Raw genomic sequence first — 25525 nt, 5'->3', positions numbered from 1 at the left:
TGTCCCTGAACTTTTAAAAAACAACCATATTAATCCTTATTTTTGTTGTCTTTAACAAATTAATGACATCTCTTTAAGTATGTATACTCACACCTTAATATGAGTATGATTTCAAACCACATCAGTTAAATATAATCATTTATTAAGTAAAGTAAGAAGAACAATAATATGACCAAAATGGTTTATTTTAAAAAATGTTAAAGACTAAAACAAGCATTGTGAATATTTAAAAATTAAAATTAAAATTAAACCAAACGAGCCAAAATTTACTTATTCAAAGTTTAAAGATTAACATAGAACAAACTTAAAAAGTTTAGATGAATTTTTGTAATTACTATTATAAACAGAAAGGAATTTAAACCTTGAAAATTCAAGAATAAATTTGACTTATTAAGGTAAGAATCAAGGTAAACTGTTAAAATTTTCCCGAAATAACTACTGAACTGATTTCTTCAATTTAATTAGAAATAACCCATTTCAAATTTCAGTATGAAACAAGTCACCAAACAAGGTAGTCTTAGAAAATTTGTTACAAAAGAAGGTATCATTAATAAAATTTAATTTAATTTTCACAAAATTAGTACTCAAAAGAAAAAGAAAACCCAAAGGATTAATTAATTTACAAGAAAACAAAACCTACATACTAGGTAATAAACAAATATAACAATTATTGTTATTATTTCTAAAGGAAAACAAGTATCATTATTACATTCTATAATATCATTTTTCACATTTAATAAAAAACAATTATCTAAAATTATTATCTTTCTTAAAAAAGATTTATACAAAATACATAAATTATGAAATTATGACGCGTTTTAAAGAATAAATGGAAAGTGAGAAAGCAAACAAAGACAGAAGACAAGTAGGTTCAGAGTATGCGACCATTGAGAGGTGGATGCAGCCATGCAACCTCCATATTATCTGCCAGTTTGTAGCTAATTTAATTTTATTCATTTTGTACTTTTCCACTATTCACTTATTATTCTAGAAAATAAAGCAAAATATTTACACAAATAATAAATTTTAATTATAATTATAATAAAATAAATAGACGTTAATCACAGTTTATCAATGTCGATCAACGATAGAAATTGATATAAATTTATCTCTAATAGTCGTAATAAAAATTTATCAATAATAGAAACTAGATCAATATCTATCAGTAATAGAAGATAATTGATAGAAGTATCAGTGTAGATGTTTATGTTACTATTTGTATAAATAATTTGACATTTTTCCTTATCATGGTTAGTATATAGTTTTATTTAAATATTCGTAATTATAAAAAAAAAAATCATATATAAAAAATAAATAATAAATAAAGGGCCCCACACGCATTAACGTTCAAGGATTTGTCCTGCTTTGGTAGCAGACAGCAAACTTTGAGATATAGAAATTAAAAATAAAAATTCTACGCTTCTTTCTTCGTCCTCAATGATTTGCCTGACCAAAATGATGAGGGAGAAACGTGGCAGAATTTGATTCGTCAACGTGCCATACAGAGCGAGAGCCGCACATGTAACCGAATCGTCCCCCCATGTGCTCGAAGATTGAGCGCTTTTTTTTTATTGGTTCGTATTGCTGTCACTTATCTTATTTTTAATTATTTGTTTGATATAATAAATATTCGATGAACTGATTAAATGTATTCCCAAGTGATTAAATATATTGGCAAGAAGAAAATGAAAGAATTTCATACCGGTGTATTACCAAGACTTTTTTGCCTACAAATTTGACTTGATTATACAATTAAAACAAATATTTATATTTTATTTTAGTTTTTAAACATAATGCACCAAATGGTTTGTTTTCCTAAACTTTACAAATCTATTTTAATTATAGTAATTAATCTGATTTATTTAACAAATTTAACACTTGATCATACCCGACTTCAAAAGAGTCTTTGCTAGATGATTTATGAAAAATTCTATTAAAAAGACCAAAATGAATTTTTTTATTCTAAATTTTTCAAACACACAAAAACATAAAAGGTAAAAGTTTAGGGACTGAAATAAAAGAAATAAATGAAACTTAAAAGAACCGATTGTTTCAGAGCTAAAAACATAAACAAAGTTGCCAAAAATGAACATGACTCAAATGATATATTGCTTATACTATTAAGCTTGAAATTAGAAGTTCGATTCTCCTTCCACGTTTTGTCCAAAAAAAAAAAAAAGAGAGAGAGAAAGAAAACATAAACAAAGTAGGGCCGGAAGTAACCATAATAATAATAATAATAACATAAGATTTAATAAATTAAATAACAAAATTATTAACTTTTAAGTTAGCAATTATGAGAAGGTAGTAAATCTTTAACAGTTCAAATTAAGCTCTATCAGTAGGGTGCAGTTAAAAGAAGGTTCAGTTTCTTAAAAACCCTATTAGACACATGAGGGGAAATTTCACACAACAGGCAACAACTTATTACCCACCATCACTCTAAATAATGAAGAAAAATGGAAGGTAAATTTTGAACACAATAAGGCCTCTTCTTCTTCTCATCCCCATCCCCCCCCCCCCCCCCCCCCCCCCCCCCCTTTTTTTTTTCCCTTTTTCCAACCTTTTCGTTTCTTTTTAAAATTGCATATTCAGCCTTATAGCTGCAGTTTTGAGAAAACTGAAAAAAGGCCACTAAACTTGTGTAATCAGAATTTGACTCACCTAATGCAAGAGAAGATGTGTTTGTTCTTATTTCCATATCTTGACAGATTTGTCGTGGCTCGTGGAGGCAACCATTCCTGTTACTGGTGATTGAGCCAAAGATGAAATCACGCACTCGTGGGCAGGCATTGTCATACACTTGTTCTCAGCCATGTTCCACAGCTCCAACGTCTGCAATTCATCGGATTGAATCTAGTTACAAACATGTATTAAAAAAAAAAAAAAGTAGGGACCAATGTAAAACTCCTCCTGATATTGTTTAGCGAATCATATAAAACGTCCTAATCTTCTTCACACCAATATGGGTCATCAATGTCAATCGATGGAATTGATATATATAAGAAATGGCAAAAGTTGCGGCTCTGTTGGTGTGGGAACTACTACTTGAAATAGAAAACTTGCTTTTCAAAACAAAAAACTCAACATAAACATATTTCATAATTAGTTTTAAAAAGTTAGTTGCTCACTTTTTTTCATCCAAACTGAAATTGTTCTTCCTATAAACATCATGGACTTGAGGATGACATCGTTATTTTATTTATTTGAAGAAGAAAAAGGATAACTTAACCTAATTGGTTATAAATAAATTCCTGAGACATAGAGGCTCTTGATGCATATGGTAGTATAACTGAAAGCAAATGATACAGTAAAGCCATGTAAAGAGGAAATAATGCATAATTGTAAAGCAAAGTATAACCTGGTAACTGCCGATAACCAAGAGGGAGGAATAACTTGGGTGAAAAACACAAGAATGAAACAAATTTCCACTAGAAATGAGCTCGTGAATGCATTCTCCTGTGGCGATCGACCACACTCTGACAGAATCCCGACTAACGGATGCCAAATAATCTCCATTTGTATCCCAACAAAGAGAATGGACATCTGATGCGTGACCCTAAAAAATGAACATTATTCTCTCATCAGCCACTTGAATTGAATACAATTGTGTGAAACCTTTCAACGATTAATGAAATATGGGAAACCCTAAAAGCCAATAGGCAATTACAAGAAACATTTCCAATTGGAGACTAAATAAGATAAACTGAAATAATGGTCAAAAGGCTGCTTATCTTTGCACCAATAAAAAGGAGTAGACAAAACTGTATCTAGAAACCTATCAAAAGATGAGAAAGAATCCTTGAAAACATGAACATTGCACTCATACCAGAGAATCCCAAAAAAAAAAAAAAAAAACACGCAAGGGCTAACCAAATCAATCGTTTAGCACCACCAAAAGGCTGACCCACCATAAGAGATGCCAAAATATCAAAAAGATAAAATTAGATTCGGTCAAAGACCAACCAAAAACATCTAAAACAATGTGCCAGAAACAAGAAGCAAAAGAGCGATGCACAAAAAGATGAACTAGGGATTCCCCATCACACTGACACATAATACACCAAGAAGGAAAAAGAGACATATATGACATACGACGCTATAAACAGTCTGCAGTGTTGACAATACTAAGCTAAGCTCCTAGAGGAAAAGCTTAATCTCCTTTGGATAAAAACCTTTCCAGATAACTAATAAAATGAATACGATTGTAATTAAATGAAAAGCTCTCTAATTTATCCAACTAATATTTAATAACTTGTGAAAATTACTAAAAAGCATTTGAACTTATGTTGCATTTTTTAAGATCCGTCGCACATTTGTAACAAACATCCTAAATTGTTAAAGTTCATTTCATGGGGAACTTGGTTTGTTTGTTATATTATTTTCATGAAAACGCGACTATTTTAAACAGTAAAATAGTTGTTTTTAGTAGCTATGATTTCAATGTTGAATTTGTAAAATTGAAGAACAAATATCTTATCTGCATATGAGAAGTTAAAATCACAGTGTTAATCACATGATTCACTCATTGATCATCTCTCTTCATTTCTTTCCATTTTATGGCAGATTTCTTACGAAAGACCTCCATTTGTGCTATGTTGAGGGATAAATGTGAGAATTGAGAAATACTAGGACGGACTTCAAAAGAAGCCTCAATACTAAATACTAGGATAGACTTCAATCCAAAAGAATGAGACTAAGCTGATAATTGCCAAAAAACTCGGTGAGGAGACACCCTTGAAGATATACAAAACCAAGCAACCTTCCCAGATCTCTCAACTCCTCGAAAAATCCTACTATTCCTCTCTAGCCAAATACTCGATGGAACAACAAATCCCCCTTGCAAACTTGTCTCCTACTTCTCATACATTTTTTTAACTCACTAACAAGGTTTCTTCCTCCATCAAGAAACATGTAAGGGACCTTCTATGGGATAGGCATTCAAAGCCATAGGACGTACCCACTTGGTCGATTGGAAAAAACCATAAGACTATCCATCATCTCAGAGATATCAGATCTTGGGAACTCAGTAATAAGAATATAGCCCTCCATATAGATGGCTTCAAAGATTTTCCCATGAAGAGGATGACGCTCTTAAAGATCTATTGGCATCTATAGTTAGTTTTTTTTAAGGCAATAGTCTTAACATCATATTTTGGGAGGATAAAAAGTTCTCTCTCAATTACCTTCCCTAGACTTTATGCTATCACGAATCACAGAAATGCATTCATTAATCACGTTTGTTACCCCCTTCAAAAGCTTATTAGGATCTCAAGCTCAGATTTCAGAAAACCTCCATATTTACTAAAAGACTTGAGATTGGATTTCTCTCGTGGATTCTTGGATTTCTCTCGTGGATTCTCTCACTGATTTTTCTTTCAACCACCAAGACAATAAGTGGAACTGGACTTGAGATTAGTTCTAGGAGTTTCAATGTTAGTTCCCTCCTTCAAGATGTTAGCAAAGTAACCTTACTTAATCCAAATTTATGCAAATGGGTTTGGGAATATGGATATCCAAAGAAAGTGAAAATTGAATACTCCTTGTGGGAAACATTAATACACATGAAAAAGTCCAAAGAGGAAAGGCCCCAGTATTACTCTCAATTCAAGCAACTGCTTTATGTCCAAAAGGGAGAATAAATCACAATCCCACCTTTTTTCTCCATAGTTCTATGGATTTATTGCCAATTTTGGCACCATCTAATTACTTATTTTGGATGGATAACCCTGATTTATAGTGATATCCAGAACTTTCTCCACTGCTTCCTTGGTGGTCACTGATAACTTTTGATTTTAAGAGTAAAACTTTGTAAGGCTTGTTCCTTGCATTTTTAATTACTTTTTTATGCTAGTTTATGATCAAATCATGTAAGAATGAGAAAGAACAATATTTTTGACGTCTAGATTATTAAACTTAGTTTAGTATAGAATGTTGGTTTAAAGGAAATTTTAAGAAGTTATATTTTTGTGCAGAGTGCTTCTATGAATTTATACACCATACATTTTCTTATGCAGCCAAAACTTTACAATTGACTAATTCAACAAGCTTGAAGCAGGTCAAAACAAACTGAGTCTCACCATCCTACCTCCAAAACTGACGTGATGCTTTGAAGTCGATCTACTCACCTACTTCTCAAACAACTACAGCCCACCTCTACCTCTACGCCTCTAAAAGGAAACACACTTCATTGTTGGAGGGGAGACTGACTGCCGAGAGAAAAGAAAATTCTATAGAGACCGTGAGCTAAAGCTCCACAACTCCTCACTATCTCCCAAGTCCTAACTTCTCCATCTCTCTATGTCGAGGGTCTTAGGGTTGAATACAATTTGATTCCACTTGGACAAAGGAAGAATTAAGTCGTCGAGCGGTTTAGTTTCTAGCTCGGTTTACTTTTCCTTTGTATATCATCTCAAGTTTAGTTTAGGAGTTATTACTTTGAGTCTACTGCAATCATGTTGACTTGCATTCTAAATTCAGGGAAATTCCTTTTCATATTTCCATCATGAGCAAAGTCTTTTGGTATTCGATTGCGTGGATGCTCTAGAGGAATTGTGCTTTCTTATATAAGCTTGCTCGATTGTTATGTTTCCCTTCTGTAGTTTGATTTTATTGATTTTCTCGTTTGTTGTCAAGTATGAACTGACAATTTAGATTTGCCTAACAGGTTGAGAACTAATTGATGTCATAAAGCCAACGTAGAAGAATGAGGCTAGAAATAGAGTTTCATTTTAATCCACCTTAAACATAGGGCGATTGCCTATTTAAGAGGGTTGGGTGGATAATTACCTAAGTAAAAGCTGACCATAGAAATTTAGGATCAATTGCTTGGACTCCTAAATGTACTTTGAAGCAAGGGCCAAATAGAAGAATAACCTAATTCACTAGAACAGGGTGATACGGCAGACTTGCAGGCGCATATTGGTAGCATTTTCCATCTAGGGAATAAATTTAGTAGAATCGCCACATCACCATCGACATCTTTGCATCTTTAGCCACAACACTCAATCACTCACATTTCTCAACATCACCCACTATATTTTCTTAGTTACCAATTGTTGCAACTTGATAAAGTTTTGCTAAGTAGTGTCAATCTACACTTTCTTGAAAAGTAGCACCCACCAGTCACCCTTTTAAAAACTTTTGGAATGGGATTTTCTTCCATATGGACATTTTGGAACGAAGAGACTGACCAATTTTTTTAAGTGCAAAAACTTCTCAGTTGGAGGCAAATATTATTTTCTGGCTGCCTCTAAGTGAAAACTTAGAACAGTCTTATAATTATAGTTAGACTACACTTTCTACTAGTTGGCAATTTTTTTGGAAAGGTGATTTTCTCTCCTCATAATATTCATTTTATCGGCATTCCTAAAAGTGTCTCCACATGGAGCTGCTCCTGGCGTTGGGTGCGCCTCAAGGCCCTTTTTAAAGCAATGTTTCTACCAGTTCACTATGAAATTAGTACATTTATCATCCAGTAATTTTAACATTTACCGACCACAAAGAATTAAATTGAGAAATGTTAAAACATATGGGATTAAATTGAAAAATGTTAAACAATAGAGACTAAATGGAAAGAAAAAAAAATCCAAACAGTAGAGACTAAAACATCTCCAAATGCATTAGCCTAAAGTTTTCTGAGTTGTAATAACCGAGATCAATGTTATAATAGGCATGGTTCCATCCTTTTATATCAAAACTTAAATACTTTGACAGACTGACCTAAAAAATTGCAACCAATTAAGGTTTAACTAGAGTTGGCAAATCTTTTTTGTTTTTTATTTTAATTTTTTCTCCAGCTGCCTATTATCCCTCTTGATCTCGCTCTCTATGTAGGCTCTGGTTCCTGCTCCATATTTTCCCTCTCCCTCTCACTCTTTATCATAGGTCAAAACTCACCGTTGGAAAAGAAGTGAGGGCAAGGGATAAAATAAAGAGTGAGAGGGAGCAATGGAACGAGAGCAAAAGGGGAAAATATGGAGAGCGAAAGGTAAAGTGGGGACCAAGAGCGAGAAACTACATAAAGAGCGAGAGCAAGAGGAAAAATAGGGAGCGAGAGTGAAAAATATAAAACTTATTTTCGTATAAATTTTAGGTATCCGTACAAAAAAAAAAAACTATTATTTTATATGCTTCGTTCATTACCCTGTAAAATCTTCTCTAAATATGGCAACATACGAAAATATCATATTATCAATCCTTCAAAATTTTCAATTGTTTTTTTCTTAATAAGAAACAATGCTATCATAACATGAAAGAAAATAAGAAACAAGAAAGAAACTGAAAGAAGAAAACAGCATCAGATTTTGCATTCATCTAATTTTTATCGAGTTCAGTTTTAAAGAACAAGAAATCAAAATGCTATAAAATTCTCGTGGAAAAGAATCAAATAAATGAAAAGAAATGGCAAGAAAATAACTTTTGATCTGAAAAGTTAACCACTTAACCTTATATGAGTGTGTTGGTTTTTTCAGAAAAATTGAGAATTAAGGTGAACGGAAGCACCTACAATCTTAATCTATAATTTCAAGGGGAAAACCCAATTTACATAAAAAATTTTGGGATTATACCAATAAAAACCTCAAACTAATAATTGTATCAATTTAAGCTCTAAACTTTCATAAGTGAGTTACTTTAGACCCTCTGTGAGTAATTTATAACAATTTTCACTTGATTCCACTTAGTATCATCTCAAAACCACCTAATAAGATTAGTATTCTCCCAAAATTCTGCCAAATTAGCCAAAAAAAAATTGTGACTAAATTCTTAAATAGTCGAGAAAAACAAAGGGCAGCGAGGAGATTCACTCGTATTAATAATAATAATAATAAAAAATCACTACTATCCATTTGATTCAAGCATTTAAAGAAGAGTGGTATACGTGTGAAAATTATACAGTCTTAAAATGAAGACCTAACAGAGGGTCTAAATTGATTTGCTAATAAAAGTTCAGGGTTTTAGTTGATACAATTATTAGTTTGAAGTTTTAAGTGATTCGACCCAACTTTGAAGGTCTAAATCGATTTTTTTATTTGAAATATTATTTTTTTTCCAAGATTCCATATTTTTGCTACTAAACTACTTTGAAGAGAATTGAATAAATGTATAATCCTACATTTTTCTACAAAGGTTGAAATTAAAATACTATTTCTCAAACTAAAAATATTTATCCATTGTTAAAAATGAATAAATATGTCGAACATAATTGAGAATTGCAATGACAGGAAAAAAGAATACCACATCATGAAATTTACTTTTTTTACCTTTAATGAGAGTGTTGGCCTGTCTGACTCGAAATCAATTACAGAAACCACGCTCTCTGATGCTGCAGCCAGAAACTGCCCTGTTCTTGGCTGAAATCTCACCTGCTTCGAGCCATTGCCACCCTGGTTCACAAACTTGCATTTAGACTAGAAATTAACTGCTAGCTATGATAGATTGGGAATTTGAAAGAACAAAAAGGAATCATTGGACTAGCCTTGGAGATGTGTGTAGAACCCTGACTGACGTGCCAGTACCGTATCTCATTGTTCGCATCACAAGAGCAGAAAATCTCACTCTTCTTAGGGTGGAAATCAAGAGATGCCACTTGGGAGGTATGTCCGGTATATGCACGTAGACAATAAGTTGGCTGCAAGAAAAGATCTCACATGGTGATTTATATAAAGAACAAAGGAGAGGGATTGAAAGATAGATCGATTCAAATAACATATCACCAAAACTACATCTTGTGGAAGTGAAGTTAACAGAATAAACCTACTTGTGCTGCATCCCAAAGTCGAATAGTTGCATCAAAGGAAGATGTGGCTAGCTGCGTTGAATTGGGTCTGAAACGAACATCAGAAATGATAAGAGTGTGTTCCTCTGGCATGGTTTCAGTTTGCAATGTCTCCATGTTCCAGATAACGACCTAATAAAATAATAATAAGAAATATCAACAAGCGGACAAACAAAAATTTATTGGTATTATCATCATGCTTATATGAACGTATTGGATGGTATCTGGACGAGACGATGTTTTACCAATGTTTGCTATCATACGAACCAAATTATTATGTACTTGGGAGCGTATTTTTGTTAGCATTTCTTTTTCAAAATACTTTCTATTTGAATTGGAGTACTAGGAAACTACCTTCTGCATGGCATAAAATGAATTGAAAGAGAATTGCACAGCACTAATATGAAAGATTTGAAGCATTACTATTGCGTCTCTGTAAAGTAATGCATAAAGTTTACATAAACAAATGCCAAAATGGCACACATTCAGAAGAAAGAAAGTAGAGGAGAAGATCCCATTAAGCTAATGAGAAGTAAAAACTTGCAAAGCTCATCAACTCTTATAAAGAAGCAATTGTGAAGGAGTTCACATTTCTCTTTAAGGAAATCAAGATCAACATCTGCAGTAAAGAACACAGAAGAAATACAATTTTTAATACCCTTTTGTCATGACCGGCACTTGCCAATAACTTCCCATCCGAAGAGAAATGACAGCACACAACTTTGCTGTTGCTTTTACGCATGGAACCAACTTCACTAAAAGAAGGACCTAACATGGGGTGGGGACAAAAAACCAATGATATAGTCTATCAGAACCAGGACTTCCATGACCACTGTTTGAAAGAAGCAATCATGGATTACCCTTTGAATTTTCTGCAGCATGCTCAGAAGGGTTCCGCTTCAATGTGCCAAACAAATCCCTTCCATCTCCGTCGTCATGTGAGAGAAATGATTCTACATTATCATCTAAGGAGGCAATGTCTCCAAGATGTTCCATGTCTTCCTGAAATGGGAAATAATTAAATATTATAGTTACCAGATTAATCAACTGTAGGACACAGAAGTGCTATAGCTGGAAATGATATTTCATGTCAGGTTAAGAATACATAGCCAAACATGTAAAACAACATACAAGAAAACATGATGACCGCCATCACAATTACTAATCCATATCTATCACACATACACAACCAAAAGAAAGTGGCTGGTGTCCAATGGAATCTAAATTCTAGAACATTGAGAATGAAAAGAAAGAAAGCTAAAAGATATGATTATAAGTATCAAACTGAAAAGACATATATACTTCACTAGCCATCTAGGATTTAACCAAAGATCCCCAGAATTATTCTATACCAGATAGATGCATGGGTTTTGATATATGCAAATGTTCATGCTAGAGGACTGGTTACAATTTTTGTCTCTTTGTTAACGCACATAACATGTTGAGGTAATAAATTCCTTTACCAGCTGGTTTGTGGACGACGCAAGACCCCCTGGTCCATCATTCGCATACAACATCATATTCTTTGGCATGCTATTAACATTCTGCATATTGGGGGCAATAACAGCTCCATCACCAGGGGTGTGAGTTGATGGAGTTGATGGTTGGGAGTTAGGTCCAATGGTATTCCCTGTTCCAGTACTGTTAGCAGCTCCAGATGATGAAGGTCCCTTCCTCTTTCGGTTCTGTGGACCACATTCAATAAACAATTAGTGGGTTGATAATGTGCAGAAAGAAAGTTTCTGGCTGTGAAATTATAAAGAACGCTGTCATCAACAGTACTCAGATAGGATAGTAACAGAAAGATCTATTTCCTTTTAACTTATGAATCGAAAGGAAAAGATAATAAGTTGTAGTGTCATAAGAATTAGCAAAACCTGTTGTACTTGCTGAGGATGCAAACCATCCTGCTGTTGAGAAGAAGACTGTTGCATTTGTGGAATATTCATCTGCAAAGTGTGCCTTTAACCATTTAGGTTACTACTTTCAGATTTGAGGCGTGCACTTCCAGTAGGAAAACTTACCTTCGATGACGTTGACTGCATAGGCGAGCCAATTGATCCATCATTTGCAATTAGTTGACCATCTTTTGCGTTTAAATTATTTCTTGATAACCCTCTAAATCTTTGAGGATCCATGTCACCATACATAGCCGAACCACCAAGACTTCCCTGTGCTTGGACCTGTGCCAAGAGCTGCTGCTGCTGCTGCTGCGGTAAGAGCTGAAATTGATTAGCACTTTGGAAAGGTTTTTGAACCTGTGCGCCTAAACCTGGCCTTATTTGCTCAAGACCCTGCTTTAGAAAAAGCCACAAATGTGAACTTGAAAGCATACTCAAATATCCATAATCCAAAGAACGAGAGAAATATGACTTACAGCTAAAGGCCATCCCTTCAGTGGAAGATTATTGACTCCAGTGTTCAATCCTGGAAAATGAACACAGGTTTTTCAAGATTTGGAGGATGGACCTCAAAAAAGAAAAAGCAAACAAACAAACAAACAAACAAAACAAAACAAAAAGAAGAACAAAACAAAACAAAACAAAAGTGATTAGAAGCATTTCAAGTAAATAATCTCCATTAACTTAGTGAAGCCAATGGAACAGCAGAATAAAAGCCAAGTATCTTATGGCCGACTCTGAAAGCATTCAAACAGGGGAGGAAGGTTTCATAAGGTTTGTTAAACACCCATTAAGCAAACAGCAAATAAATCAAATAGAATATTGTAATCATATGTTTTCAATTAATTCAAAAAGAAAAGCAATTGGTCAAGCAAATTGTGTCACACTTTACCGAGCTATTTGGAAAATTAATGAAAAATTACCATCACAAAGAATAAATTTTTTTATCAGAAATATTCTATATTCAAAATCAAATTAGAGGCAAGAAAACTGATACAAACAACAGATCACTCTGATTAAGCTAAATTGTTTAGGAGCTCTCTGGGTCTTCAAAATATGTTTTATGTAGGTCTTCACTTGTGGTAGGATTTTTTGGTAGTACCACTTGTAATCTAGTTTAGGCCCTTCCATGTTTTTTTTTTTCTGGTTGTTCACTCGAGATGCTTTATTCAGTAACTATTCAACTAGCTTCCCTTACCTGCATGACATATTTGAATACCATAAACCTAAAACCTTGTCCTCGTAGCATGCACTCTACATAAGTACAAACTCCACACAATCATTATATCATGACAAAATCAGTTTGAACATGGATACGGACATAAAGAGTGTTGGTGTCTTGATTGAATAGTAAAATTTATAGAAGCCTTGAGGAAAAGGCGGGCGGGGACGTGCCTGAAGCATTTTATTTAGGAAGGATACAAACCTGTGTTTCCTATTCCAGGTTTTGACTGTATTAATCCTGGCCCATAAACTGAAGATGGATCCATAGGCAATGACCTTTGAGTACCACCAATACTGACCTCTGGTTTAATATCCTACAGATATGAGATTTTAGATCAACCCTGCAGCTAAATACAAAGAAAGAAACACTAGGGAGCAAGGGATGCTAAATAAACCAATTACCGTGGGCTGCTGACCTCGGGCCTGGATCTGTTGCAATGCTGCATTCACACTTCCAGGGTTTCCTATCTGTCTGTGTTATTCGAGGAACCAAGAAGGATGCATTTTCTATACATTAGGCTCAAGAAAATGAACATAAAAAGAATTAATAAGATTAAAAGAAACTTGCCCTGGATGATTTGTAGCTGGTTTCAGGCCCATCCTTGCATCAAGCAGTGGTTGGGATGTTTCTGAATCGACTAAATTGGGGTTTTTCATGCGCTCCTCGTACATTCTTGCTGCCAGAGCACTTGCTGTTGGTTGCCCCAACATTCCTTCAGAATTAACAACATTTAGTGGACCACCAAGCGAAGGATGAGTACCATCCCTTCGTTGTAACTGAGCTTGACGCATAAGCTGCAGTTGTTGCATCTGCAGTTGTTGTTCTTTCTGTTTAATTTGTTGTGCCTGCACACAAGACATAGGAAACAAAGTATAGGATCCAATGAAACTTAGCATCAATTAAATTCACCAGTAATTAGGTCGACAGTTCTGAAAAATAATATGTTGAAGAAATCACCTCTATATATGCAGCAGCAGCTTCAGAATGTTTCTCGTTCGTCCTTGCTATAAATATATCCCAGAATACAGACCACCATTCGAACAAAAAACCTCCAGGAGCATCAATTGCTGCACATCATCATATGCAAGGACTAATAATGTTAATGCAACATTCAATTCTAAATCGCTGCACAGAGTGTAATACAGTAATCTAGTTACAATATTAACACTTTCCTCTCCTCTACACTCCACTCGAGTGTACTGAGAAAAGATGTATGATAAAATACACAATGAAGGAAACTCTGAGTAGAACCAGACTAAAGTTTTGTTCCACTAGAAATGTATTGAATAAGAATTGACAGATATTTCAGAAGTATTACCAACTGGATCTGGAGCGACCTTTCCTTCATTCATGAAGGACTTAGCAGTGGCATGTAATTTTTTCTTCACCAAGTAATCATAAATGTACACATCGAGCCTGGAAAGTAAACGATAATTCATGAAACGTGTAATTGAAGCAAATTCTAACAATAGATTGAAACAGAAACATCTAATAATGGATGAAAGGAGAATTGATGAGAAATATTTACATCTTATCTGCTTCCCAGTTACTCTGCGCCATCTTCAATCTTGAAACCGAACGAACTGCTCAAGAAAGCAACGAAAATCCTAAAATATACCGTAATTATAACCTATATCTGCAAAATTAAGCAGAAGACTCTGCAGCCTGTTGAATTCAGCTCTGCACTGACACGAATCAGCCTCAAGAAACACCAAAGAGACGGATCAACGCCCGCATTACCAATCTTCGAAGTCCTGAAAGTAAGATCTTCCTTGATCAATTATCTCGCTCTCAAATTCAATATCACGTATAGAATAAATTCAATTCAATAAGCACGAAACCTTTTCACAATCTCAAACGAAGCCTTTAACAATTCAATAGTTTAAAACAGCCAAAATTCTCACCTAGAATTGAGGAACTTGTAATTCAGCGTCGATTAACAAGTTCTAGGGCTAGTGATCAGAGATTTTACCAGGTTCGAACTGCTCAAAGTTAGCATCACACTTGTTTGAGCTTTCGAGGACTTCAAAAGAAGCTTAGTTCTGGTTCCAAACCTGACTCCGTACCTGAGGCTCGGACCCGAACTTGAACTGGCCCGTTGATTGACGTCGTTGGCTTTGCCCTATTGACAAAACCGGCACAGAAATTTAGCTATGTTGAGTTGGGAGAATTAGAGCCGTTGGATTGTACACGTGGATTTTAGAGACGGGAGTGTAAGCAGTTGACTAGGTCTTGCATCAAAAGATAGGGTTCCCAAAGAATCGTAGATATTTACTTTGAAATGTTCATATTTAATAGGATTTATTTTATAAAAAAAATTATAATTATTATAAATAGATATTAGATATCATGCTCAGTATCCAATGTCAAATGTCATTTTTCTATTATTATACATGTTGCCCCCGTTCAACTACTCATGCATAGTGTCTAAATATACCACATCTACCTATAAATAGTGACATTTTATGGATCTTGAAAAACACACATGACTGAGAAAATCCAGTTCGAAATTTCACTCAACTTTTCATATTATCCAATTTTCATAATTTTAGTTATTTTATTTAGTTATTTATTATTATATTATATTTTCTCCATATCCGTGTTCTCATTGTACTCTATTGTGCTTCTCAATTTCACAACATTTATCACGAGTTCCTATCGCTTCCCTAAGGTAGGTCGGTTTATTTTTTCTCTTTATTATAATTAATAAATTAAAATTTTCATATTTAGTACATATTAAATTTCTAATATAAATAAATTATTTTGTAATAGTGTTACTATAAACAATATTATAAAATTAAAATTTGTAGTATTAAATTTTTTTTGGTGTTGATGCCTTAAATCTTGTAAGGTCATGTAGTTTATAATTGCATGGTAAAAATAATTTATTTATTTAATAAAATATGAGATGTTTTATTTGGTATTTAGTAGCATTAAACCCACAAACCAATAAACTAACATTCAAGATTGTTTTTTTAGCTTAAACATGTATGTAGAGACATACAGGTAGATCGTGTTGATAACCTAAATGATCTGTAATAGAGGGATAAGACTGGATACCTTATCTTGGTGACACTACAAGTATGACCCGCTTTGTAGACGTTACAATTGTTGTAAATTGCTACAAATGATCTAATCCTGATCATTCATGTGAATACATGCGAGCAGAGATATTCTATACAAAGGAGTTTGTATAAGACCGAACCACGAAATAACTAGTCTCATTATATAACATCGTTTATAATAGAGACTTACATTTCACCATGATGATCATAGGTGACATGATCTAAATCCTGCTTCCGATACGATATAATTAAATAACTGCTTCCGATGCGGAATGACTGGGCATTGGTCACGTACCTGTTGTACGTATATGATCATCATTAGAGTTCAAAGAGTGTTGAAAATAACTGCTTCCGATGCGGAATGACTGGGCATTGGTCACGTACCTGTTGTACGTAAAAAAAACTTAGTTGATCTCTATCAAGGCTCCCCGAAAGAAAAAAGAGAAAAACGTGGAAGCAAATTTTGCATACCAGGATAATGATATATTTGATCCATCCCATATGCCAAATTTGGATGTGACAGACTTCTTTGAATCTCCTGAAAAGAAGATTGACACAGTTAATAAAACATCAAGTGTTTCTTTTGACTTTGAAAATACCTAGACTTAATATTTTTTGTCCATCTTCATGCTTTTTCCCCTATTAATAGATGTTAACCTTTTGTATATTCCAAATGTTGTTTTTCTTCTTGTAATTATTTTCATTTAATGAAGAAACATGGATCATTTTATATGTTGGGTGATTAAAAAATGAGTAAAGAAGATCTGTGTCTAGTAGATAGAGAAACTACACACACAATACTTACAAATAAAAAATATTTTTCCAAATTGATAATGTTGAAAGCAAAAGCAAATATAATATCAGGCTCTGCAAACTAGATTGAAAGTTTTGGAAAAGCAAATATTATTTTGCTTAGAGGGACAAAATTCAAAATTAATAATGCATTGTTCTCTAGTCAATCAAAGAGAATTCTTCTAAGTTTTAAAGAAATACGTTGTGGTTATCATATTGAGATTGATAGTAAGAATAATGTGGAGTATCTATATCTTATTTCTACTACCTCAAATGAAAAACGTATATTGAAAAAGTTACCTACTTTATCTTCTAGTTTGTATTATACTCATATACGAGTAATTGAAACATATGCAACAATGAACCTAAAGTTCATGAATCCAGATATATTTGCTATTTGGCATGATAGATTGGGTCATCCAAGGTTCATAATGATGAGAAGAATTAATAAGAATTCAAATGGACACTCATTGAAGAGCCAAAAGATTCTTCAATCTAATGAATTATCATGTGATGTTTGCTCTCAAGGAAAATTAATTATTAGACGAATTCATGGTGATATATGTGGACCTATTAACCTACCAAGTGTACCACTTAGATATTTTATGGTATTAATAGACGCATCCAGCAAATGGTCACACGTATGCTTGTTATCAAGTCAAAATCTTGCATTTGCAAGATTACTTGCTCAAATAATTAAGTTAAGAGCACGATTTCCCAATTATACAATTAAAACCATTTGTCTTGATAATACTAGTGAATTTACATCCCAAGCTTTTGATAATTATTGTATGTCAATTGGGATAAGTGTTGAACATCTTGTAGCTCATGTTCATGAATAAAATGGTTTAACAGAATCATATAAAACATTTGCAATTAATTGCAAGATCATTACTTATGAGAGCTAAGCTTCCTACATATGTATGGAGACAAGCTATTTTGCATGCAATATCAATTTCTGCATTAGGCCAATAGCTTATCATAAGTACTCACCATTACAATTAGCTTATGGCCATGAGCCAGATATTTTTCATCTAAGAATTTTTGGATGTGCAGTATATGTTCCAGTTGCTCCCCACAACTGATGCGTTTTAAATATGCGATGGAGTGAGTGTTATGTGATGTCTTATTAATGCATTATTTTACCTAGTTAGACCCAAGTATAAATCCAACTAGAGTCCTGGTGAGTCAAGGGTCGAACTTCAGGGATTTCGTTTTATATATGCGTTGGCAAATATTGTTTCGATCTTGGCGTGAGTTGTTTAATAGATATGCAATCATTTTGATCATATTCTATTATTAAAATAAATAGCGATGAATACGATGGAAATCACATTGTAAGTGAAACAGTCTATGCGAGAAATACAAGATTCAAATGAATAAAGATAGGGTTGAGAAAAATATTCACTATCATTCCTAAGTAAATGCATAAATCATGCATTGAAGCAAACTACTAAAAAATTACAACCTACACTTCTCATGTATTTAGCCACCATATCCAATCTCTATAATGCATGCGATAAGTATTTGATACAAAAGATGTTTTTTTATTTCTAAAGATGCTTGTTTCTTGTTTTATAAGGTCTAAATTTTTTACCTTTTCAAACCTAAATTTAATCTACTTGGAATAATTTTTTGACTTATACAAATAGTTTTGCATACATAAAACAAGTTGAACCCATGATTAAGCCTTAGTTAGTTCATGTTAGCTATAATGTTTCTCAACCCATAAAAAATTAGTTGCTCATTGTAAAAGTTGAGGAGATGGAGAAAAAATAAATCATAGGTGCATTCATATTGAGAAATAGGAGTCTTTCGACATTTTACACAAACAAATAACAACTGTGGAAGAAAAGAGAGATAGTGAATTAAGTTGTGGTATGCAATTCCTTACAACCTCTGGCTCTGTAGACGACTGCTTCACAAAGAGTGTGTTGAATGTGAGGTTCCCTTTTTGTTTCCAGAGAGAAATCCTAAGCTTTCGTTTAAGATTACACAAGGGCTCAGAGGGGAAGTGTTTTTGAAGTAAGAATTTGGGTAGAGTTTTTCTCCAATTTTTTAGCTCTTGGCTATCAACTATCACTTTATTTATTTATTTTTTGTATGGAAACCTCATTGGGTATTTATAGGTGTCAATGAGCAACTTTTTCTTCTCTCACTAATGATTATATTGATAAGGTGCATTAATTTCTATACCCTGATGCGTCGTCTGCTCTGCGTCAGAAGTTCATTGGCTCTGCCATGAAGCTTTCTTGACAGCTACCAACTTGGTCTCTAATTTGATTTTCACCATCCATACATCATGTCATCCTTTATTGCATAAGGCTACCAACTTGTTCAACTATGCAATTCTAATGTTTGCGTTGAGAATTCCTTATGATCATATAAGTAGATTTTCTGCACCCAAAAAGCACGATTTTTATATCTTTTGTAGATAGTGAGACTTTATGTATGCGTGATATTTTTATAAATTCCTTATCAAAATGTCTCATTTCAAAGTTTTTTTTCTAATTGTTTTAGATAAAAGAGGTAAAATATTTTGTATTTCTACAAGTTATCAACAACATACTAAGATGGGTTCTCAAAGAAGGTTGAAAATATATGTTGGATGTGATTCCCCATCAATTATTAAATATCTCGAACCCCTGACTAATGATGTATTTACTGCACGATTTTCTATTTGTCATTTTAATGAGAAAAATTTTCTAACATTAGGGAGAGGAATTAAGAAGAAAAAAAATTACATGGAATGCATCATTATTATCTCATTTAGATCCCCGTACAGATGAATGTGAACTTGAAGTTCATAAAATAATTCATTTGCAAAATAAGAAAATCAATTCCTAGATGCATATATAGATGCAAAGAAAGTAACTCACATATACCAACTGCAAATATCCCATTGAAAATTGATATCCCAACACAGCAAGTTGTCACTAATGAATCTATAATACGTCAGAAGCATGGTAGTCCAGTGGGTTCCAAAGATAAAAATCCTCGAAAACAAAAAATAAATAATAGTAAAAGAAAGGCTTGGTTGAGGATGTAAATACCCACAAAGAAATCTGACTAGTGAAGAAGATGAAATATCTAAAGATAATAATGAGATTTCAAAAAACTATGTCATGATAAGAAAAGGTTGGAATAGAACTAATATAGTTATTGACAACAATTTTGCGTATAATGTTGCTCTTGATATTTTATCTGAAAATGAGGATCATGAACTAAAATCTGTTGAAGAATATTGTCATAGAAAAGATTGACTTCAGTGGAAAGAAGCAATCGAGGTAGAACTAAACTCACTATCAAAACGTCAAGTTTTTGGACCAGTAGTTCAAACACCAGAAGGTATTAAATCTATGGGATACAAATCGATTATTTGTGAAAAAAAGAAATGAAAATAATGAGGTCACAAGATAAGAAGCAAGACTAGTTGCACAACGTTTTCACAAAGACCTAATATTGATTATGAGGAGATATATTCGTCAATGGTGGATGCAATTATACTAAGATATTTAATTGGCATGATTGTATATGAAAGTCTAGATATGCATCTTATGGATGTAGTCATAGAAAATTTATATGGATCTCTTGATAATGATATTTATATGAGAATACCTGAAGGATTTAAGGTACCTGAAACATATAGATCAAATTCTCGGGAATTATATTCAATAAAGTTACATAGATCACTATATGGATTAAAACAATTAGAACGAATGTGGTACAATCGCCTGAGTGGATATTTGTTGAAAGAAGGATATCAAAATAATCCAATATGTTTGTGTGTTTTTATAAAGAAATCATAGTCAAGATTTGCTATTATAACTGTAAATATTGATGATTTAAATATAATTGGAACTCTTGAAGAGCTTTCAAAGGTGATAACTTGTAGAAATACATGTAATTTTATCTCTTTTATCTAAAAAAAAATTAGAAAAATCTTGAAAAATGTGACAGCTTGGTAAGAATACATGAAATTAATTACATCACGCGATCACATGCGCATGTAATTTCACAATCCATGAAAGATATAAAAATCATGCTCCTTGGGTGCAGGAAGTCTATTTATGCGATCACAAGGTATCACCATAAAGGAATTCCTAACACCAACACTGGAATCGCATAGTTGAAAACATAAGCCTCATGTGAGAGAAGGTGACATGAAGTATGGGCGATGGAGGTCAAATTAGAGACTAAGTTGGTAGCTGACAAGAAAGTTTCACGCAGAACTAATGAACTTTTGACGCGGAGTAGACGACGCATCAGGGTATGGAAATTAATACACCCTATCAGTACAATCATTAGTGAAAGAGGAAGAAGTACTCCCTAACTTCTATAAATATCCAATGAGATGTCCATGCAAATATAACAAAGACATTGGAGGATGCTCTACACAATTTCTCACATCGTAAACACTTCCCTTTGAGCCTTTGTGAAATCTTGAGTGAAAGCTCAAGATTTCTTCCGGAAAACAAAGGGGAGATTTCACCTTCAGCACAATCTAGCAAAGCAGTCATTTACAGAGCCGGAAGAAACCAAGAATTGCATCCTACGACTTGATATTCTATCTCTATCTCTTTTCTTCTGCTATTGTTATTATTTATATTGTATAAAACGTTGAAAAACTATTTTTTTTTTTTTTTTTTTATCAATATGAGTACATCTATAGTATTTTGTTTATCCATCTCTCCATCTTCTACCATGAGCAACTAATTTCTTTATGGATTGAGAAACATTGCAACTAACATGAACTAAGTAACGCTTAATCATGCATTTAACTTGTTTCATGTATGCTTTATAAACTATTTGAATAAGTCGAAAGATTGTTCTAAATAGAATTAATCTATGTTTGAAAAAGCTAAGAATTTAGACCGCATAAAACAAGAAGAGATTATCTTTAGAAATAAGAGACAACTTTCAACTTTTGCATCAAATACTCAACACATGCATCCTAGAAATAGGATAAGGTGGTTGAATACATTGAGAATTGTAGGTTGTGATTTTCGAGTGATTTGCTTGAACGCATGATTTATGTAAATACTTAGGAATTGTTAGTGAATATTTTTCTCAACCCCATCTTTATCCATTTGAAATCTATATCTCTTCGCATAGGCTGTTTTACTTACGATTTTGATTCTCATCGCACCATCACTACTTATTTTAGCGATAGAATAGGATCAAACTCATTGCATATTTAACAAACAATTCGCGTCAAGATCAAAACAATCATAACGCATCAATAGAACGCAATCCCTGAGTTTGACCATAGACTCACCAGGATTCTAATTGGATTTATACTTGGGTTTAAATAGATAAAACAATGTGTTTATAAGATATTGCATAGTATTTAATTCATCGCATAGACATAATGCATCATATTTTTGGCGCCGTTGCCAGAGATTATGGTAACTAAGTTGCGCTTAGATTATTGTTTCTAATTTTTGTAGGTCTCACTTTTTGGCGTATTGTACCCTAATCTGTGAAAGAGGCACAAATATTTTATGAGTGAAGGATCAACACTTGAGCTAGTATACGACCCAGAAATCGAAAAGATCTTTCATAGAAGAAGAAGAACAATAAGAAAAGGAGACAAAGGAATAAGGCTCAGAAGATGTCAAATTAATGAAACAATCCAGAAGAGTCAAATGCAGTTATCAATGATAATATAGATGCTCTTGCCAACCCCATTCTTCTAGCTAATGATTGCAATAGACCCATCAGGAACTATGCTTCGCCCAATCCTATATGATTTCTCACCTGGAATTATGCTTCCAGCACTAGATGGTTCCAGGTTTGAAATGAAACCTATCATGCTTCATATGATTCAGACAGCTGGAGAATTTGGAGGGAGATGAGGTGAGGACCTTCAAGCTCCCTTAAGAAGTTTCATCGAAATCTGCAATACATTCGTATTCCTCAACGTTACTCCTGAAAAAGTTAGGCTTACCTTATTTCCATTTTCACTACGTGACAATGTTAGAAAATGGGCTTATTCACTTGAATCTAGTGAAATCACATCATGGGAATGTTGGGTTTTATGTCCTAAAACTCGTGGTTTGTAAACAATAAATCTTATTATGAAAATTCAATAAGTTGTTATTGAATATATGAATTGCTTATTTCGTTTTAGAAATCCAATAAACTAGAAAAGATCCATGACTATTACATGAGTATTTGAATTTTATGTAGAGACATAAAATTGGATCAGGTTCAAGTAAATAGTCAAAATGGTCTATAGTATATGAATGAGGTTGGATGTCTTAATCTGATAACACTATTGGATGTGGCCCACTCTGTGTTGTTACAAAGAGTTGTAAAGTGCTACAGACGATGTGATCCTAATTCGTACATGTTATGGCATGAGGAGTGGGCGTTCTGTGGAATGAGTTTGTACAAGATCGGACCACGAAATTAGTCACTCTTACTTTATAATGCTATTTACTGTTTAAGACTGACTATTTCAAAGCGATGACCTAGGTAACTTGACCTTAATCCTGAGCTAACTAAGAACTTCTGTTTATTCGAGATTATCCTTAAATTGGAATAGGTGAGGGTTGGCTCAACAACACCGACTCAATAAACCTCCATTTCAGGGGTAACACCGGGTAGATAGTTGGGGGATATAGGGTGCAAGATGGAATTCACTCCTACCCCTTTTCAGGGATAGTAGAAAGGTTGTTCTCTTAAGTGCTGACTCTGGGTCTTGGACAAGGGGCCCTACCTTCTCTTTGGTACGAGAGGGACTCGGTTTGTTGATCGGACCACAAACCAATTGTTCATTAAAGGATCAGTGAGACTTAAGAAACAAGAGGTAATCTCGGGGGTAAAACAGACATTTGACCCAGCCGTTATTATGAACAACCTGTGAAGGGTTAACTTACTAATCATGGTTATATCGAGTGGACATAATATATTTATAATGAGGGAAGTGCAACTATGAGCTTTAGTGGAATGACCCAATAGTTAATGGATGTGGATTAATTTAGTGTAAAGAATTTAGCCAATTAATCTTGGATCGTTGGAGCCCATGATCTGGAGGTCCATGAGGTCCCCCTACTAGCTTGTAAATGGATTAGCCTTAAAGTAGCGTGATAAGTAGATTTGAAATGTTCAAAAGAATTAAGGGAATTAGTAATTGTATGTGATATAATTACACGTTTAGTTTTGGAATTAAACGGAATTGGAGAATCAATTAATATTTAAATATGACTTAAATATTAAATTCATGAAGATGGAATTTGTGTAAAATTAATTATTTGTTATTAACTTTATTAGAAAACTAATTTTTGAAATAATACTTGTAAAATTAATTAAGTTTTTAATTTTGAAAACTAAAATGATTTTAGAAGTCAATTTATAAAACACAAATTGAAAAATATTGGAAAATGAAAAGTGGGAGAATTCCACTTTCTTCAACTAAGAAGCTTACTCAAAATCCACCTTATTCTTGCTTCAATCTTCTAAGCATGAGGTGCTCTTCATGCAACCTTCTCCTTTGCATGAATGTCTTGCAATAAATAGAGAAGATTGAAGTGGAATTCGATGATGAAAAAATTTGTTGCACTTGCTGAAGTTTTGTTGAAAGCTTAAGAGGTTGAAGAAGTGTTATTCAAGTTTCTGCAGTGAGTCGCTTCTCCAAATTCCCTTTATTCAAGCTTATTTTGAGTCCCACAACTCAATCTAAGGCTCCAGAAGAATAGTAGGGAAGACCTTGAGGTGGTTCACAACAAGATTTGAAGAATATTTGTAGCTAAATTCAAGTTTCAAAATGTTCTACCAAGGTATGATTTGAAATCCTCTTATTATTGTACGAACATGCTTTATTTACGGCCAAAATTAATGAATTAGAATGCTTATTGATCTTTGTTGCTTCCGCTGCATGCTGATATACTCCTACAATTGGTATCGGAGCATCTTTAAGCAAGTTTCGTTTAATTTTGGTGTGGTGGGATTTTTTCATGAGTTATATGAAAATGGTGCACTAATATGATTTTCTGAGTTTTGACATTTATTTTCTCTTTGATTCCTTGATTAAATTAGTAATTGGCTCTTGTTTGATAAGCTTATATGTGTGCTCAAGATTCTATAATTTATTTGGAGTCATTAGAGTTGAAACTAAGTTGTAATTGAAGAAAGAAGTGAAGAAGGTCGAGCAGCAAGAACCAGTTTTTCACCATCTGCTCAAAACTCGATGCTCATTTTTTAGCGAGGAGCGAGATTTTGATAGAGCTCGAGCGTGATTTCAAGTTTGAGATGTTGATCGAGCACAGAACGAGATTTCAAGTTCAAGCGAGATTTTGAATCGAGTTTGACGAGATTCTGATGGAGGGTTAAGCGAGATTTCGAGTTCGAGAGAGATTCTGATCGAGTTTGAGCGAGATTTCCAATGAGGAGCGAGATTCTGTTCAATTGAGCAAGATTTTGGTCCAGTAATGTGATTTTTGAACTGGTTTGATGAGTTTGACTCGTTGACTGAGTGAGGACCATCGAGGATTGACTGATTTGACCGGTTTTCTTCAAACTCGATCCAGTTCAGCTTCAAAATGGTCTTGGCTGGTCCGATTCAGGTGGTTCATGTTCGATTCAAGCTGTTTGGGTTCAGTTTGGAGCTGTTCGAGCGGTCTGAAAGCGATTTGGAGCTATCTTGCTATCTTTATAATAATTAGGCCTTTGTTTGCTTGAAAATGCCAAAACTAAAACCATACCAGTATGTGTTTAATTATTTATGCATGTGATGTATGTTATAATTAAATAAATATTG

General features: G+C 33.7%; 1 protein-coding gene across 3 annotated transcripts; it reads right to left on the bottom strand.

The window, feature by feature from the left end:
• Positions 1 to 2219: 2219 nt before the first annotated feature.
• On the bottom strand, positions 2220 to 14949 carry LUH (LEUNIG-like protein). Of its 3 annotated transcripts, none has more exons than XM_090316504.1 (18): positions 14809 to 14949; positions 14433 to 14658; positions 14223 to 14320; positions 13862 to 13971; positions 13468 to 13749; positions 13306 to 13371; positions 13106 to 13217; positions 12156 to 12205; positions 11803 to 12072; positions 11656 to 11727; positions 11242 to 11463; positions 10639 to 10780; positions 10437 to 10546; positions 9761 to 9910; positions 9479 to 9631; positions 9264 to 9386; positions 3362 to 3559; positions 2220 to 2835 (listed from the first exon to the last, which is right to left on the bottom strand). In XM_090316504.1, the coding sequence occupies exons 2-18, from the start codon at positions 14462 to 14464 to the stop codon at positions 2692 to 2694; spliced, it is 2334 nt and encodes a 777-aa protein (XP_090172630.1). In that variant the 5' UTR covers positions 14465 to 14658; positions 14809 to 14949; the 3' UTR covers positions 2220 to 2691. The 3 variants fall into 3 exon arrangements, with proteins under 3 accessions (XP_090172630.1, XP_090172629.1, XP_090172631.1); XM_090316503.1 differs by having other exon boundaries at positions 2636 to 2835; positions 11803 to 12075; XM_090316505.1 differs by having other exon boundaries at positions 2636 to 2835; positions 11803 to 11988.
• Between the last annotated feature and the right edge of the window lie 10576 nt (positions 14950 to 25525).

The sequence above is a fragment of the Benincasa hispida genome, chromosome 1 (assembly GCF_027475165.1).
Source record: "Benincasa hispida cultivar pf3 chromosome 1, pf3_genome.v1.1, whole genome shotgun sequence".
Classification (NCBI taxonomy): Eukaryota; Viridiplantae; Streptophyta; class Magnoliopsida; order Cucurbitales; family Cucurbitaceae; genus Benincasa; species Benincasa hispida.
This window is presented reverse-complemented; position numbering and strand designations above follow the sequence as displayed.

Bases quoted from the DNA above. Each gene is read 5' to 3' on its own strand.
- LUH (XM_090316503.1), bottom strand. From the start codon at position 14,464: ATGGCGCAGAGTAACTGGGAAGCAGATAAGAT. The intron at 9,387-9,478 runs GCTAGTCCAATG...TTTGTGAACCAG, and splicing joins GTTCTACACACATCTCCAAG to GGTGGCAATGGCTCGAAGCA. The intron at 3,560-9,263 runs GTAAAAAAAGTA...TTCATTTTTTAG, and splicing joins GGCCAACACTCTCATTAAAG to GGTCACGCATCAGATGTCCA.